General features: G+C 32.8%; 2 protein-coding genes and 1 pseudogene across 3 annotated transcripts in view; 2 read left to right on the plus strand and 1 right to left on the minus strand.

Annotated features, from left to right (window-relative positions):
• Window positions 1-4,959: 4,959 nt before the first annotated feature.
• LOC129946951 (vitamin K-dependent gamma-carboxylase) lies at window positions 4,960-15,328 on the plus strand. The gene is made up of 5 exons (XM_056057335.1): window positions 4,960-5,095; window positions 12,989-13,158; window positions 13,225-13,546; window positions 13,622-13,968; window positions 14,026-15,328. Exons 2-5 carry the CDS (start codon window positions 12,993-12,995, stop codon window positions 15,180-15,182), a joined length of 1,992 nt encoding a protein of 663 aa, XP_055913310.1. The 5' UTR covers window positions 4,960-5,095; window positions 12,989-12,992; the 3' UTR covers window positions 15,183-15,328.
• LOC129945143 (transketolase-like protein 2) lies at window positions 7,005-7,662 on the plus strand (annotated as a pseudogene).
• A 957-nt stretch (window positions 15,329-16,285) lies between the features above and the next one.
• LOC129946950 (uncharacterized) overlaps window positions 16,286-17,564 on the minus strand; it is a 70,890-nt gene continuing 69,611 nt past the window's right edge. For both annotated transcript variants that reach the window (XM_056057333.1, XM_056057332.1), the window contains exons 14-16: window positions 17,015-17,332; window positions 16,611-16,951; window positions 16,286-16,542 (exon numbers count right to left, since the gene is read on the minus strand). In XM_056057333.1, the coding sequence (XP_055913308.1) occupies window positions 16,400-16,542; window positions 16,611-16,951; window positions 17,015-17,332 (802 nt within the window). In that variant the 3' untranslated portion in view covers window positions 16,286-16,399. The remainder of the gene's footprint in view (window positions 16,543-16,610; window positions 16,952-17,014; window positions 17,333-17,564) is intronic.

Raw genomic sequence — 17,564 nt, forward strand, 5'->3', positions numbered from 1 at the left:
GGAAACTGATAAACAATAATTTAAATAAATATTTATAAAACAACATTTGATCTTAATGTAACTTATTGATAACAACTTTTCTATTGAAAAGTATACGAGTGGGTCATTTAGAGTTTTTTTTTCTTAAATTATATTAGATATTATTTAGATACAAACAAATGGTATCCGTTAGAAGCTTGACAAAAATGCAAGGGCGGATACAGACTTTTAAATATAGGGAGGGGGGTCAGACACTTAACATATAGACGTATTTTTACTCACTACTTCAAAATGTTCTTTAATGTTGTGTAAAGGAGGCTGACGAAATTTAAGTAACATAATGTTAACCTTGAGAAAGAATCTGATAATTAGAATTTCTCGGCTTTTGTTGACGTGGTTTTTTCGAACTCAATTTTCGGGAGTCTATTATTACTATCGTTATGAGTCTGTTTTTTTGTAGATTGAAACTGATGTTGGAAAACATTTTGATCTTAAAGGAGTGAACAAAATTTTAAAATTGTAGAGAAGAAAATATTTGGTTCTTAAATTTAAATAAACGAATTCTAAAATTATTAAATAAAAAACTATTTAGGTAAACAAGTAAGTTTTTAATAAACTTTTGTCCAGTTTTAGAATCTCTTTTCACTTCAGTTCTCCAGAAATTCAAATCTTGTATATTAATAGAAATGACCCGTTAATCGTGTTTTTCAAGTTTAACAAAAATGTCACTGTTTTTGGGATATTTATAGTCTTGAAATTCATGTTAAAATCTAAGTTCTAGAGCATCTAAAGCAAATTCACTTTAAAAGCTAGATTTATTTAATTTTTAAGATTTTAAAATCTTTTTTATTCAACAGAATACCAATTTTTCTTCCAAAAAGCTTATTTCAAAATATTAAATATATTTTAAGATTTGAAATTGCACCTGCAAAATACGTTTTCCTTAAAAATTTAAATCCCATTTTATATCTCAAGGAACCTAGATTAACTCAATTTTTTTTTGATCCATTTGTAATTTGATTATCAACAACAGCTTGCAGAGAAGTTTATTGAAACTGGTCCATTAGTTATTGAGAAAACTTAAAATAAAATAACCGTTTAATAAGGATAAGGAGCACCCTTTTGGAGCAATACCAAAATACGTTTTTCTTTTAGAAAGAAGACAAATTAAGAACAACAAATGTAGAGAAAGTTTTAAAAACATCTATCGGTTCATGAAAAAGTTCGAATTTTCGATTTTTAACAAAAAAAATGGTACTGCAGTTATTTTTCGTTTTAAAGCAAATTAAAAAAACGCCTTACCCTAATCGAACCCCACCCCCTGCTGGATCCACTATTGGAAAAATGCAAAATTATACTTACACAAAACAAAGTTGGTCGCAACTTATTTTTTGTCCAGAACAATTTGGTGGAAACAACGACAAATCGTTTTTAGGCGTCTTGGCGATGTCAATTGGTCATCTCAGAGCTGCGGACTATAGTCTTTGTACTTTTATTTTTTAGTAACCGTGAAGGACCGTTGTCATGCCAACAATCCGGAAACGATTTAAGCCTAATCCAAGTTCTAAAGAATTTCAACAGCAACAAATTCTATTGCTGAGCCCGCAAAACTCGCCAAATTTCAATGCAAAAGCATATGTGGTTCCAAAGGATACGAACAATTATAAATACAACATTCTAGAAAAGATTATAAAGACTACAGCAAAAATCTCAATAATAAACACAAAGATTTCGAAAAAAAAATATCCGGCGAAACCAAAGCTCGTACTTTTAGAAAAGAAACCTTAAGAACAAAACCACAACTTATTACCCAAGAAAAAATAGAGCTAATCGAACTCAGAAAAATTAAAGATCTAACATAACGAAAGTAATTAAAAAATGGATTAAGAGTATAAAGGACCAACACACAGCCGTTATAAGAAACCGAAAAGACATTAATGTATATGCAACTACATTTTTTGAAAAACTGTTCACCTAGACAAAATTATTACAGAAGAAGATATAATCGACCAACAATCCCATAAACTAACTTGGAGACAAAATATGAAATAAAGATATGGTGACATTGTTCTTAGCAATTTAAGATTAACAGACAATATAGTTTATTTCTAAAAAAGCTACACCTATTCAAGACATGTTGACGGAACTAACTACGTGTAAAAATTATGGACTTAAAATAAACAAATCGAAAACTATGACAAATCACACAAAAGACGATAACGACATAGGAGAAATACGTGGAAGATTACATATATTTGGGACAGCTTAAATCATTTAAGGACCAAGAAGAAATTAATAGATTTATCAAGACCAAATCAGAGATACATACATATCTAAACTTAGGTAAAGATTATCGAAATAAAAATAAAAGCAACAAAAATGGACCAGATTCGTGAGTTTAAATTCTTAAGTAACAAATTCAGACAACATTATAAAACTAGCTATGTATTTCCTATTCTACAGGGGCCTGATTATGAGGTTCGCGGTGGATCGTTTTCAATTCGACATTTCAAGTTCGACTCGCGTTGTATTTCCTTATTAAAGAATTCGCGGCGAAGTGAAAATAGTTCTTCCTATATTCCAGTGATTTGACGCTTTTTGTTTGACAGCTTTAAAAAAATGAATTTGTGAAATTTGCGGTGATTTATTCTATAAACAATATTAAATTAAAAAAATAGAATCAATTATGGGGTATATTTATTCTAAAAGGGACGAATTTGATCATCAAGACTACGGGAGAATGAATTTTAAAATTTTATATTTGAATGTGAATAAATTATTAGAAAATTATAATAAAGCTAACTCAATTTTTTATAAAATTACAATCAACAAAGAATTCACGAAATCATACAGTGAAAAATAATAAACACTTTCAGCTGTGAATCCGCTAAAAAATATGTCGGATTTCAACTCGTCAACAAACATTATGACATTTCAAATTCGTCTTCCAATTCATTAATTGATCGAATTCAAAACGAAAAATGCGAAAGCTATAGCAATAATTGAAAAATGGCAGACATGCTAACAAAACGATTCGCCGCGAATCCTATAATCAGGCCCCAGGTCTCTTTCCGAGAGGATGGAAAACAGCACTTGTTCAGAATGTCCCTAAAAAGGCGAATCTTTCTCCCGCTTACTCCAACTATCATCCAATAGCACTCACTCCCTTTCTTTCTAACGTCATAAGAAGGCTGATTATTTATCACTTTAAAAAATATCTGGTAGAACGAAAGCTTCTTAAGGAACGGCACTATGGCTTTCGTAGCAATAGGTCCACTGGGGATCCCATTGTTTATCTAACCAAGCAGTGGAACAAATCTTTACATCGTTTTGGAGAATATAAGATTATTGATAGAATTTGCACCTAGCTCTTTTATCGAAAATGCGTGCTTTTTGAAATAATGAATCTCTTCTTCGTTGGATTAGGAACTATCTTTCAAACGGTTCAATACAAGTTGTATTTGAAATAAACGCTGGTGTTCCACAAGGCTCCGTTTTGTCTCTGACTGTCTTCCTGATATTCATTAATGATCTTCTGTCTGCCACTTATAATCCATTTAACTTTTTTTATAACTTCAGATGCCACTGTCCCAAACACCCCAGATGCCACTATCCATGAGTGGCACTTGCATCCATGAAACTAATCCATCTCGGTATGTGTATCACACTTATGATAAAATATTCAATATAGCCAAAAACTCTGCTAGATGCTTAGAATTTCTCCGACTGTGCAATAAATTTGTCGTCTCTTATGATATGGCTGTAATTTACAAAGTCTTCATAAGTCCAAGACCCTAAAACAAGCTTATATCTCTGGAATAGAACTCAAAAAAGGACTTTAAAAATGATAGGTGATAGGCGCTGCAATTGTTGTCTATAAATGATTGTTTTATCGATATTTTTACAAACAATATTCTGCCGAATTGGTCAGTTGCATTCCATCCCTTAAACGATTTAGTCGTAAAACTAACTCTTCCAGGAATTTTCGTCGGTTTGTTCTTGAGCTCAATTTCTGGCGTATTTTTAAGTAAAGAGATTCTTTCTTAAACCACACATCGAGAATGTGAAACGCTTTGGCAAACTCTGTTTTTCCCTATCATTTTGATATTCAAAACTTTAAGACCGATGTGCGTCGGTATCTCCTATTAAATCCTTCCCTTTTTTCCTAACACCCAACTTGTGTTTAAATATAAGCATAGAAAGGGTATTAATAACCCCTTGAAAGCCGGTAAATTATAAAAAAAATATGAATCTATTAAACCATCCTACGCGTCCCCCAATCATTTTCTCAAACTCTTCTTCTTGTATCGTTTTACCCCAACTGGAATACGAACACAAATTTGAAAAATGTATATAGGAGCCTATAATTCTGTCACATTGATTTCTTAGAATAGCCTATTTATTAAAAGGTATTATATTTTCTACTTATTTCATGAATAATCATCTATAACATATTTCAAATTAATATGCCAATAACTATACAACTATCATGGATGAACCTGCCTCATAGGTATGAAATTATAAAATTAAGGAATCATAATTCCTCACATTTTATGGTGGGAAAGGCACCTAAAGTATTAATAATACAAATTATTTAAATTACATTTTCTTGATGTCAAAGTGGATTATAATCATATAAAAATATAAACGGTTCTTGTGCGGTGGATAGATTTTGCATAAATCCCAAGATGAAAGATGACAACCAGCCAACTATGGAATACAGTACAAATCTGGGCCAACTTAAAGCCTCTTAGGGCTTTAATGAAGAGTAGAATCATAGCTTCTATATTTTGTTTGGTTTCATTGCCGGCTGGGTGCATTTTGATTTTGATTTCGATTTTTGTTTTTTTAATTGAATGGAGTAAGAGAGGTTATTGCGCACTGATGGCCAAGTAATATTTCGCACATATCTAGAAATTATGGAGCATAAATAAAGAAACACCTGTGTTGGAAAGAACAGTCCTTTTGCACACCTGGAGACTGAAAGTTCCTTTTACTATTATGTTTTATTTTTGTTAACTATATTTTTATTTATGACTATTATCTAAGTTATAAAACAAAAGGAGAAACTGAAGTTGATTTTTCTATATTCCTGTAAATTAGTGTAATTCAAAAGGTTCGTTAACTAACTAAAAATAAAAATGTTTACTTAATATGGAGATTTGTGTGTGGTTAAATTATTTATGAAATTTGCGAATATACGATTATTTAATGAAATGCATAACTTAAAACCAACCTTTAAGTGTGATAAAAGCTTTGAATGTTATTAAATAAGATCTCTGAGGTGCATCTCTGTTCCCAGTGTTGTGTAATGTGCATGAAATAACCAATATTCAGGTCGTAATGTGTTTACAGGACGTATTTGTGCTGCCGGCCGGCGCGGAGCAACGCGCATTTGCAAAAAATTCTTATCATAAAAATAATGACAAAAATGATTTTAGAAAAGCCGAAAGCAATTGCATCCCGTTAAGTGCTTCATCTCTAATCAATTTTTAAAATTTGAAAAACTTTCCACACAATTTAAGTGAATTTAAAAAAAAATACTTGTAGGTATTTGTTTTATTTAAACTCTAAATTGTTTGCGAAATAATTGTGTCTTTCTTTGACAAATATTGGGGCAGGTAAATCTTTATGTAATAAAAGATATGAAGAGACGACTGGCACAATTAACAATATCGTTACATCATATTAACTTATGTAAATTTTTCTGCAACAATATTGGCTGTTAACAGAAATTTTCGTAAGCAAAATTTGTGCCAAAAATGTGAAGTGTAAATTTAAATCCCGGCTATATTTAGTAAACGTCAGAGTAAGACAATCGTTATCTAACTATTTGACAATGGGACTTTGTTTGCAGTACAATGCTTTCTTTGAAATTAAATTTTGACCAAGCAAATAGTTAGTTTTTCAAGTTTCACAAAATTCTACTTCTAGTTGATCGTACAAAAATACGTACATACTAAAACCATTGTTGTCTTTAAATCACTCTTTAGGGAAGCTATTAGTCCATAGCGACTTGTGTGTCAATATTACTCATTAATTTTCCCTTTTGCATAAAATATTAAATGGAATTGTGCGGAAAATAAATACATTATATAATAACAAAGTTCAGCTTTCAATTTATTTTAACATACATGTCAACTTGACTTGATATGTAGAGAGATTTTTCTTGACTAAAACTAAGTATACACGATTGGAAGATCTTTCAATATTGGCAGATTTTTCGAAAAACTTTTTGAGACACGATTTTATCTGTCAAAAGTGATAGAAAAAAATTGATAGTCCAGCAAAAAATTGGCCGACTTCTTTCATTCGTTTGTACTCGTTCAAACACCCAATTTTCTGTGTTTTCAAATAATTGGGCGATTGTCCACTAATAAGATAATGGATGCTGTTCTTTCCATACATCACTCAATTTTTAGTCTCCAGAAAGTTTTTGAGCAGGATACAACAACACAAATTTACACGATTTTGAAACAATTTCACAACTACAATCATCAAAAAAAAAAAATAGGTAGCTAAAGCTATACCAAAAAAAAGCTTGAAAAGAATTGGACAACTATTGGAAGGAACAAATGTTAAAGCATTTTTTTTGAGAAAAACTTATTTTGCAGGTCCATTTTAACCCAGTTGCATTTCATTTCTCTCGAAACTGTTGGAATTTGGGATGCTTTCATTTGAGTCATCCAATTTAAATAGTTAGACCATACCTTAGTGGACAACAGTGTTCTTAATAATTTGATAACTAATGTTGTCATTTTAGCAATTAATTAATTTTGTTAGAATCCTTTACAAAACATTAAAGAACATTTTTAAGCGGTGAGTAAAAACTTATCTAAGTGTGTGACCCTCCCCTGATGAAAAGTCTGGATCCGCCCTTGACTTATTATGCTTGACGGTGACGCAAGGAATATTGGTGAACAAAATTTAGTGGGTGTCGCTATTGGAGCTGCCTGTCGTGACCGTACCATTGCCTTCGCCTCCACTTCTGCTACTTTCTTCACTCGAGCCTTCGACTAATCCAAATGGGAGCTATTTCTCAGACAAATGTCAATTTTGTCATATCTCATTATGGTGTGAGTATCGGTGAAGTTGGACCTAGTCAGATGGACTTGGAAGATATTGCTATGTTCCCGTATTGTTAGTGGAAGCACAATCTTCTACCCATATCGGATTCCGTGAGTTGCGAAAGAGCCGTTGAATTGGCTGCAAACACAGAAGGAATTTTCTTCATCTCCACATCCCGACCAAACACAGCCATCATTTATTCAAACGAAGAACCATTTGTCATTGGTAAAGGTTAGATTGCCATAAAATCAGGCCAAGATTATGTCTTGCTGTTCGGCCAGAAATCACTTTGTACGAGTGTTTGTAGGCCGCCGCTCTGTTGGAAAAGAGTGGGATACATTCACGAGTTATGGATCCATTCACCATCAAGCCAATTGATGCTGCAAAGATTCTGGAAAATGGACGTGCGTGTGGGGTCGTATTGTTGTTGTTGAAGAACATTACAGGGAGGTTGGTCTTGGTGAAGCTGTAAGCGGAGTTGTTGCCGAACATCGTGACTTTGTGGTCAAGCAGTTGTACGTTCCAGCCGTGCCCAGGTCAGGACCATCTGATGTTGTAATCGATATGTTTAGCATATCCGTTAACAAAGTCGTCGCTGCCGTTACAGAAGTTTGAAAATTGTTAACACTAAGAATGTATTAAAAATACCACCCCACATACATATTTAATATTAGGTGAACAACTTTATTCCGTTTATTGAAAGTTTTATTTTAATAATTTAAATTTGTTGTATGGTACTTAGTTTTCGTTACGAATCATATTTCCGCAATTTTTCTAAAAGCAATCCATTTCTATAAAGAAGCAAGGTGTTAAATTGAAATGATAAAATTATTTAAATATATAAATTTATTTACAACTTAAAGTAGAGGTTTATGAAGTGAAGTTTTGAATTTGAGATTCATGACACTTGAAAAACTAACAAGTTGCCTTGTTCAAAGTGTTTCTTTAAAAAAATTAAGTTGACTGCAAATGAAGTCCCTTAATTTGCCTGAACCTGCCCATTACTCCCCACACATGTCACTGCCTTCCCAGCTGTCCAGAAGGCTTAAATAATGTTCTGTTTCGAGAAGGTAATGAAATTAATAGTTGAAGCCATCTGGAATTTCCACGACATGTATTTTTGCTAAATTTTAGACTATTTTCCTTTCGCTTTTAAGTGTTTTACAATCTTAATTACTCGTTTCACTGTAGCCAAACACACTTAACACCAGTTTCAAGTCTAATTTCTGACGCAGTATGATGGGGATTTAGCAGCCCTGATGATTGCACGTATATCGGCCATTGATGTGGCCCTTTAAGTTTCATCTTTCATATTTGCCCGTAGTTATTATTGTTCCGCAAATAATTACTCCCTTAAAATTTTTTCTTCTTTGAATTTTGTTTTCAAACTTCCATGAAACGCTTTCAAACAATTCGCTTTACCTAACAAATTTTAGTTCATATCACCCACGAACAACAATTAAAAGTATTTTTTTTTTGCTTTCGAAAATATTCAGAAGAGCTAATAAAACGTACAAAAATACGCAACTAGAAATGACCACCCAGCATATCGGTTTTATGACCCTCATTTTATTTTAGACACCAAAGTGGCTTATCGTATAGTGTGTATTTTTAAATGAAGTAATAATTTCTTTATGACGGTTGTTTTCTTTGTAGAGGGGTAGTAGTTTTCAATCTTGCAATCCTTTTTTCGGAGTTGGTCTTTTCGACGTCATTTGATTTGATTTATGTTCAGTTTGCTTTGCCATTTCATAATGAATAGATTTACTTCTGAATAAGGTTTGAAAATCGTGCAAATTGGTTCCAACAAGACGGTGTTATATTTGTCATACAGTGAGTGCATTACCTTGCGTAGGATTAGCAGAGACCTTTCACGCCATGGAAGAGAATAATCGGCCTAATGATAACATAAAGTCCCAATTCCTGCAAAAAGCGGAAGAAGAATTGTACCTTTCGGCTGGAATTTATTCGATTCAACCGCGGCGGATAATTGAAAGAAATTATTTTTAAAATATTGACATACCCTTATCTTTTTAATCAAGCTAATTTTTCAAAATTATTTATGTTTATTTCTTCTTAAAAACAAACTTTAAAAAAAAAGACCTACAGTTACTCTCAAAATTGAGCGTACACCAGCCAACAAATTTTTTTCCTGTTTTAAATTATTAAAATCTTATATTTTTGGAATTTTATTATCAATGTTCTTTTATTAAATATTTTATGTTAACACAAAATAATAAAAATTAATACAAAAGGGAAGGAGTTTTTGGAGTTTTGCAACGACAACGGGCTCATTATTCTTAATGACAGAACAAAAGGAGACGAATCTAACTTACGTTAGTATTATAAGAGAATCGGTGAATGATATTTGTGCGGTCTCATAGGAAATGCTGATGTTCGTCGAACGGTTTAATGTAGTAAAAAAAAATGCTATATTGTCGGATTACTTACCAATAAAATTGAGTTTTCAGAAAAACAACACTGATAGCGGAACCTGCCCCAACAACCTCTTGCCGAAACTCAAATGGAATGAGACCAAAAAAGCAGACTACCAAACAAATCTAAACTTTAATCTTCAGCAAGTCAAGATCGAAAAGGAAACACTCGATTTAGCAGACTTAACCAACATAATAAAGTTGTCTGCACCCCTTCAAAACAACAATCCAAAAACGTTCAACCCGAAAACAAGTGCTACAATTCCGAATGTGAAATCGCACGAAGAAAAACTTTCAAATCCCTCAATGCATTTCGCAAATCAAGAAGTCAAGAGACTAAACTATGCTATTTAAAATCTCAACAAGACTATAAAAATGTTTGTAAAAAAAGCAGAAAATTATACCAACAACAAATTGAAATAAAAATTAATACAGTTCGAGACAGTAGAGACTGGTGACGTCTAGCCAAGGAGATAAAAAACCAAGACTAACATGTGATGGCTGACATAACTTCTTTGGAATTTCAAGCATATTTCAGAGACCTTCTTAATCCAAGGCAAGAAATGAGCAGCATACTTTACGTAGCGAATTACGTCGAGGACTCAACATTAGATATGCCATTTTGTGTTGGTGAATTAAGGAATATGCTGAGAAACGTTAAGCTCAATAAGGCGCCAGAAGAAGATAGGATTCCATATGAGCTCATAATAAATGCTACAGATACTTTTTTGGAACAACTCGCAACGACATACAGCAAAATATTAGAACAATGCAGGGTAGTAGAAACTTTCACTAAATCAAAAAGGGCGACACATATGATCTGAGCAATTACAGGGGAATTTCGTTCATGAATTGTATAGCAAAAATCATGATGGGAGTCCTTAATGAAAAGTTGTATAATGGCGTGGAACAAAATAATATATTAACAGAATGTGAGGCTGGCTTTAGAAAGAAATATTCTACAGTGGATAATATCTATAACTTGGCGTCTATTATACATATTAAGCTGGCTGAAAAAAAGAAAGTCTTTGCTTTTTTCGTAGACTTAAAGGCGTCTTTTGACAAAATCTCCAGACAACTATTAATGCTCAAGTTACGTGAAATGGAAGTCTCAACTAAATTTGTAAACCTGCTACAGTGCATATACTCTGATACTCAATCAGCAGTGTGGACAGGAAGGGAGGAAATTAACGAGACATGGCATTGTTTTTTGAGTAAGCAGAATATCAACCTCAGTTCAAAATGGAAACTCTTTTTGGCAGTATGCAAAGCTATTCAAAGTTATAGTGCACAAGTCTGGGGTTTTGGAACATTTGATGAAGTGGATAAGCTACAACGATACTTTCTGAAAAGAGTTTTAAAGTTACAATCATGCACTCCAAACTATGCATTACCGATTGAAACCGCAGCTGAAGACGGGCACTACTACACACTGGACTTACACCTCAGATATGTACAAAAGACTATATTTGAATATAGTGACAAGAGCCTACCTAAGCAACTTACCAAAATCCTCTTAGCAAAACAACTTTTTTGGGTTAAGAGATTATGATTAATATGATCGGAAACAGGTTCGGCTTGCACTGGGATGAGAACATGACATTGGATTGTCAATAACTCACAAATTCTTGATCAACTGAAATAGCATGCAAATCAAGAAGCAGAGCGGAGAGCGCGAGAAAGCAGCACACGAATTTTTAAGATGTTGGATTTTTCAATAGGACCGCAATACATAACAGATGACTTGGAGCCTTACAAAATATCATGGATTTTCAAAGCTAGATGCGATCTTATCTCACTCAACGGAAATAGGCGTGGAGGCAAAGCATCAACATGATGTAGCCTGTGCAACATGAGAGAAGAAGAAGATATACAAAATTTCCTAGGCAGGTGTCCCGTACTAAGAGAATTCAGGATGACATTTTGAAAAGGCAATTCTAAATGAAGCTAAAATTATTGCTGTCCTTAACGAAAATGGCAGGGCTGATTGGAGCTGTCTCTCGGGTTATATTTACGTGGCTATAAGCTATAGATAACAAATCTTAACAGAGTTTATTTGATTTGAAAATATTGTGAACTACGAACGTGTACACATCACTTTGAAACTTTAAAATTTAGGGTTTGCCTTTAAATTCATCTAAAATAAAACATTTTATCTTCTTTATAAATGCACTTAATAATTTGTATCTTTTCATTACCCGACAGACGACTCTTTATGTCATTGTCGTAAGTTTTTAAATCTTTCAACATAACTTTCTTTCAAGTTACACTAAAAAATGTATAAAAATATTAAATTGAAAATAAAAAAAAATTTACTACTAAATAATAATTAAAAAACTAAAAAGGTCATCGAATGTGCTGGTTTCTGGCATTATACTGCAACCATTCCTTCACAAAAAACGATTTGTGTTTTGGATCGTTATCTTGTTGGAAGTAAAAGGCTGTTGATAAATTCAGTTTTCCTGTAGATTGACGCATATTTTTTTAAGAACGTCCAAAAATGTCCACTTGTCCATGATTGTGTCAATAAATTCAATAAATTTGCCACAATTGACCCTCATAACATAACAATTCCTCTCCCATGCTTTTAACTGAGTATTATGCTTTCTCCAAACTCAATACGTTTTCGCTTATTAATTTTGGAAATAAGAGGTTTTTTTCCGAGCAACTCTGCCCTTAAAATCATTCATCCGAAGTACGCGACGAAAAGTTTCGGTTAAAACTTGTCTTTCAAAAAGTGTCGCCATTTCGGCCGCCAAGTTTGGTACAATCGTTTTGAGGTTTACCCCCAATTTTCCTAAAATAATTCGTTTGTTTTGCTGAGAAAAGATTTTAGTTCGTCCTCTTCCAGGTTTGTTTAGGGTCGTACCTTCACACCGATATTTGTTTAGTATTTTTTGGACCGTTGAATGTGTTAGGCCCACGATTTCGCTCATTTTACGTAAAGATTTGTTTAAATATGATTTTAAAATAAATTGTCTTGTAGCAATTTCGGTTTCTTTTCTCTGCCATTTCCACAAAAAATGAGGAAATGGAACGAAATTGGTTTCAAATTCAATTTAAAAAACAAGTAAACACAAGTATATCAGTTACTTTTTTGAAAGCTTGATTTAAGAAGCTATAAATACAAAGTGTACGCTTAATTTTTTGGGATTAAATGTTGAGATAATGAAGTTTTTTTTTAATATTACCTTTTGTTCATTATTTAAGTATTGTCATTTTATGTATTCGTAAGAAAAAAATAATAAAAAAAATAGTAATTAAAAAGAATTTTCCAAAAACATTGCATCTTAAATATAAAAAGTATCAACTAACTAACTCTTAATTAAGTGTACGCTCAATTTTGGGAGCAATATATGTGAGAAGGCATTCTTTGAAAAGTTTCACTGTTGTTTGTATTTTGTGAGAAAAAATTCTTTAAGGGACTATACCAAAAAATTAAATATTAAATCAAGGTTTTATTCCAAAGTTAATATAATGAATAACACTATCATTTAAATTTGTAGAACTATGCCTGAAACGAAGGAAAAAGAACAAATAATTCGTTCTTTCGACACAAAATTCAAGTTCTTAACTTCTTATGATCTGTGTAATTTTACATCCCTTGAAAGATTTACTAAATGGTTAAAAAGACCTGTAGATGGAGCTGCTCTAGGAGTATTTCGAGCTATGTTTGGTAACATTTTTGAACACACAAAGTTAATAACAACACATAATTGATCTAATGATATTATTAAAATAGGTGCAGCTATGCTAATTGACATAGCTGAAGAACGTGGAGGCAGCCAAATCGATTTGAACTTTGGAGACGAGCGGACATGCCATTTTCCGCTATTTGATTTTATTCAAAATTTCAGTCTTCCTGTAATGGGTCTTGTCTATCTGACCATGTGGCTTGGTGCACTCGGTATAGCCCTGGGATATAACTTCCGTTTGAGTTGTTTGGCCTTCATAATACCTTACTGGTATATTTTACTGTTGGATAAGCCTGCGTGGAATAACCACAGTTACTTGTTTGGTCTCACTGCGGTTCTATTAATGATGACTGATGCAAATAGATTTTGGTAAAAGAAAAAATATATTTCGATTTTAAAACTTTTAATTAAATTTATCCTATTTTTTTAAATCTTTTTCGAAAGCTCATTTGATCATCCCTTTGAAGAAGGAATCAAACCATCAGTCCCTTACTGGAATTATTTTCTTATCAAATTTCAATTCTTTATTCTCTATGCGTACGCGGGCTTAAAAAAGTTCTCCACTGAATGGTTATCCGGCTATGCGATGTCAAGTCTAGGAAATCACTGGGTATTTGCGCCATTCAGAACTGTATTCCCAGTGGAAATAATTGATTTACTTATAATACATTGGTTTACGGCAGTTTTTGACTTTACCATTCCATTCCTTATGACTTTTCGTGGTAGTCGGAGATTCGCAACACCCTTCATGTTGAGTTTTCATTTGATGAATTCAAGACTATTTTCAATTGGTAAGTTAAATTTTTCGTTTGTTATTAAATTATGGGTATAGTTTTTCTTTTTCATAGGAATGTTCCCATGGGTTTGTTTGGCTGAGGTTCCCTTATTTTTCAATTTTGACTGGCCACACAAGATTTGGCCGAGTATATGTGGCATTAAGAATCCAGAAACTAAAGTTACTCCAAGTCATGTAAAAAACGAGAAACTGAACCTAACCAAGAACAACAATAAATCCATAACAGACGAGGAAGAAGTCACTTGGAATGACAAAGCTCGCACGATATTGATTTTAATTTATTGTTGCATACAACTCTTTTTACCGTTCTCGCACTTTATTACCAAAGGTTACAACAATTGGACTAATGGCCTCTATGGTTATTCCTGGGACATGATGGTCCATTCATATGACACGATTGTGACGTCCGTCAAAGTTGTCGACAATCAAAACGGCAACATGCATTACTTGGAGCCCTTCGCTTTTACACATTACGATCGATGGACTAAGTCAGCAGACATGGCTAAACAATATGCCAAATGTATTCACAGAAATATTATTCGAGAAATTGCCAAAAATCCCAGAAACAAACTTATATCTTCCTCGAATATATCGATATATTTTGATGTCTGGTGTTCGATGAATGGTCGATTCCAGCAGCGAACTTTCTATCCAAATGTGGATATTCTTCAAGCTGATTGGTCACCATTTGAAGAGACATCGTGGTCGTTGCCCTTAATAAACGAGCTAAACCATATGCGACCAAAGCTAAAAGCTATTGCAGATGATGTTCTTTCTTGGAGTAATTATTCCGATGTGGTGTTTGTTGCAGATTTTCCTAATCTAACCTTGGACAATTTCCTATCACCCGACTTGGGAAATGTCACACTTACTATTATAGAAGGTAGTGTGACGTTCAAGAATGAGAGTAAACAATTAAATTTGAGTACTGGAGACAGTCTTTCTCTAACGGCGGGCGAGTCTCATCAAGTGATAACAACAAGTGCTCGACCATCATGTTATCAATACACTTATGTGAATAAAACTATGGAAAAACTTCAAGAGCCTATCGATGATGCGAATGCACAAAAGATCAACGGCCACCTGGCACTGTGGAAGGAATTCTCTCAAAGAATCACTAACTACAAAGTATTTATGCATCATATTTTTAAGTCCATTATGTTTATAGTATATAAAGTGCCTATCGAAAGTCATGCTAGGAATATTTAATTTTGTTAAAAATGAACAACAAATAAAAGTTCCTTTAGTTTAAAATTATTAATGAGGAAATTATCTACAATTTTTGTACATTATTTAAAGTTCAAAATATACAAATAAAAATTTTTTTCAGTTATTTTAGTTAAGTCTTTTTTGTTAGCGGCATGAATAAATAAATATATTTGTTGAAGAACCAGGCTCGATTGATTAACAGTAATTCCTGTCTGCATTTAAGATCTTGAATCGAATGGAAAGGTCTTAGAATTTTATTGCCGAAGCCGAACGACAAATTTGAGAAGCACTTTTTACAACAATTCCTCTAGGAGGATTTTTCAATAGCATGACATTTTTACGGACTAACAATCTACAATAATATTACAGATCTAAGTTAAGCGGAAAATAGAGAAAGTTATAATAGTAAAAGCCTCAAGGGTAATAAATAAATAGGACTTTGTTTTAACCCTTAACTAGTCCTACACATTTATTTACTTTTATCTTTCAAACCTATTGACTACACACAAGTTTGAAAAATTGAATGTTTCTGGCTCTGATTGGGTCGTATTGGAATTAGTTTAATGCGAACTACCGATTTTGTATGAAATATGATTTATAAAGATTATGAAATGGTTTTCTTATGAGGACCAATTAAATCACTAATACACGACTTGCAACACATAATACACATTTTTATTTGTTGTTTTGCATCAATTAAACAATAACAACGATAGAACAATTTTTTGTTTAATCAATTATGGTTTTTGGTTAAATTATAAGAGATCAGAATACCAATTTTAAACTTGCAACAACATTATTTTTGTTTGTATAAGTGAATAAATAGAAATATTGATGTACAATATAATTGATTACTTTTTAATAATTGTTTCTTACAATTTAATCCTTAATCTGTGGTACTATTTTCTTTCCATTTTACATACTAATTATTGTCTCTTTTCGGAAGGAAATCCATCATAAACATGATTCTGTCAATCATTATGGAAATGTTTTAATTGACATTTTTCAAACATCATTTCGCCTTTTTTTTAAAGATACATACATACATTTATAGAAATAAGCTTAATGAAGATCACAAGCCTCTGATAAATTAACAAAGCGTATTTAAATATTATAGCCAAAATGTTTATTTCTAGATCTACTAAATTAACATTTTTAATTTTTAATTAATTTTATTTATTATGGTTGAGTGCGATAAAATGTGGTTGAAGATAAATCTAGACTATTCTGGTTGGATCAATAACTCCGCCTGGACCTGGCAAGGTACTTGGATGTCCCAGTAGGTATGAGTCTACTTGGCGTGCTGCTTGCCGTCCTTCGGAAATGGCCCACACTACTAACGATTGTCCTCTTCGGCAATCTGAAAATTAATTAATTTAAATTAATAAATAAAATACTAAGTTAGATTTAATTATTTTTAAAACTTACCTCCTGCTGCAAACACTTTTGGATTAGAAGTTCCATAGGTGCCATTGACTGCTTTAATGTTGCCTCGAGGATCAAGCTCCAGACCAAGTTCATTTGGAACAGTTTTTTCTGGTCCAAGGAATCCCATAGCCAATAGTATCAAATCAGCTGGATACTGTTTCTCGGAATCTTTGACATTCTCCATTACCCATTGGCCAGTAGGTGACTTATTCCATTGAACTTGAACAGTATTCACTGACGCAATATGACCATCTTTTCCTATGAATTCCTTTGTGGTTGTTGAATACTGACGAGGGTCATTTCCAAATTTAACTCGCACTTCTTCATGACCATAGTCAACTCTACAATAAGAAAAATATAAATACAAAATAATCACTTGAAATATGTACCATCATTTGAAATACCTGAAAACCTTAGGCCATTGTGGCCATGGATTGTCATTTGCACGAGACTTTGGAGGTTCTGGAAGAATTTCGAATGTTGTTATACTCTTGGCACCTTGACGCAATGAAGTCGCTATACAATCACATCCAGTATCACCACCTCCAATAATTATAACATCTTTTCCCTCAGCTGAGATTATCTCCTTTTTACCGCCCAATTGTTTCTTTTGTTGTGCTTCCAAGAATTCCATAGCAAAATGAATGCCTTTGAGGTCTCGATTTGGAAGTGGGAGATCCCTTGGCCATGTTGCACCAGTTGTTATAAGAACTGCATCGAATCTGAAAGTAGAAAATAGTTTGGGGTACGTTATTAACATTGTGTTAGATCTCGAGTTGGTAAAGAACATCTTAGAGTGAAGTTTCTCAGACCGTAATTAACAGAACAATTTTTACATAATAAGAACTAAAAAGCATTCCAATTGACAAATTTTACGACTAGCCAAGTGGCTTAATGAAAATTTGTATACAATTGTGGAATGAATAAAAGCTGCATTCAATTTCTAATTGCAAA

This window comes from Eupeodes corollae, chromosome 2 (genome assembly GCF_945859685.1).
Source record: "Eupeodes corollae chromosome 2, idEupCoro1.1, whole genome shotgun sequence".
In the NCBI taxonomy this organism is placed as follows: Eukaryota; Metazoa; Arthropoda; class Insecta; order Diptera; family Syrphidae; genus Eupeodes; species Eupeodes corollae.

Coding starts and splice junctions, on each gene's coding strand:
- LOC129946951 (XM_056057335.1), top strand. CDS start 12,993: ATGCCTGAAACGAAGGAAAAAGAACAAATAATTCGTTCTTTCGACACA. Junction 13,159..13,224: donor AGTATTTCGAGCTATGTTTG/GTAACATTTTTG, acceptor TTATTAAAATAG/GTGCAGCTATGCTAATTGAC. Junction 13,969..14,025: donor TTCAAGACTATTTTCAATTG/GTAAGTTAAATT, acceptor TCTTTTTCATAG/GAATGTTCCCATGGGTTTGT.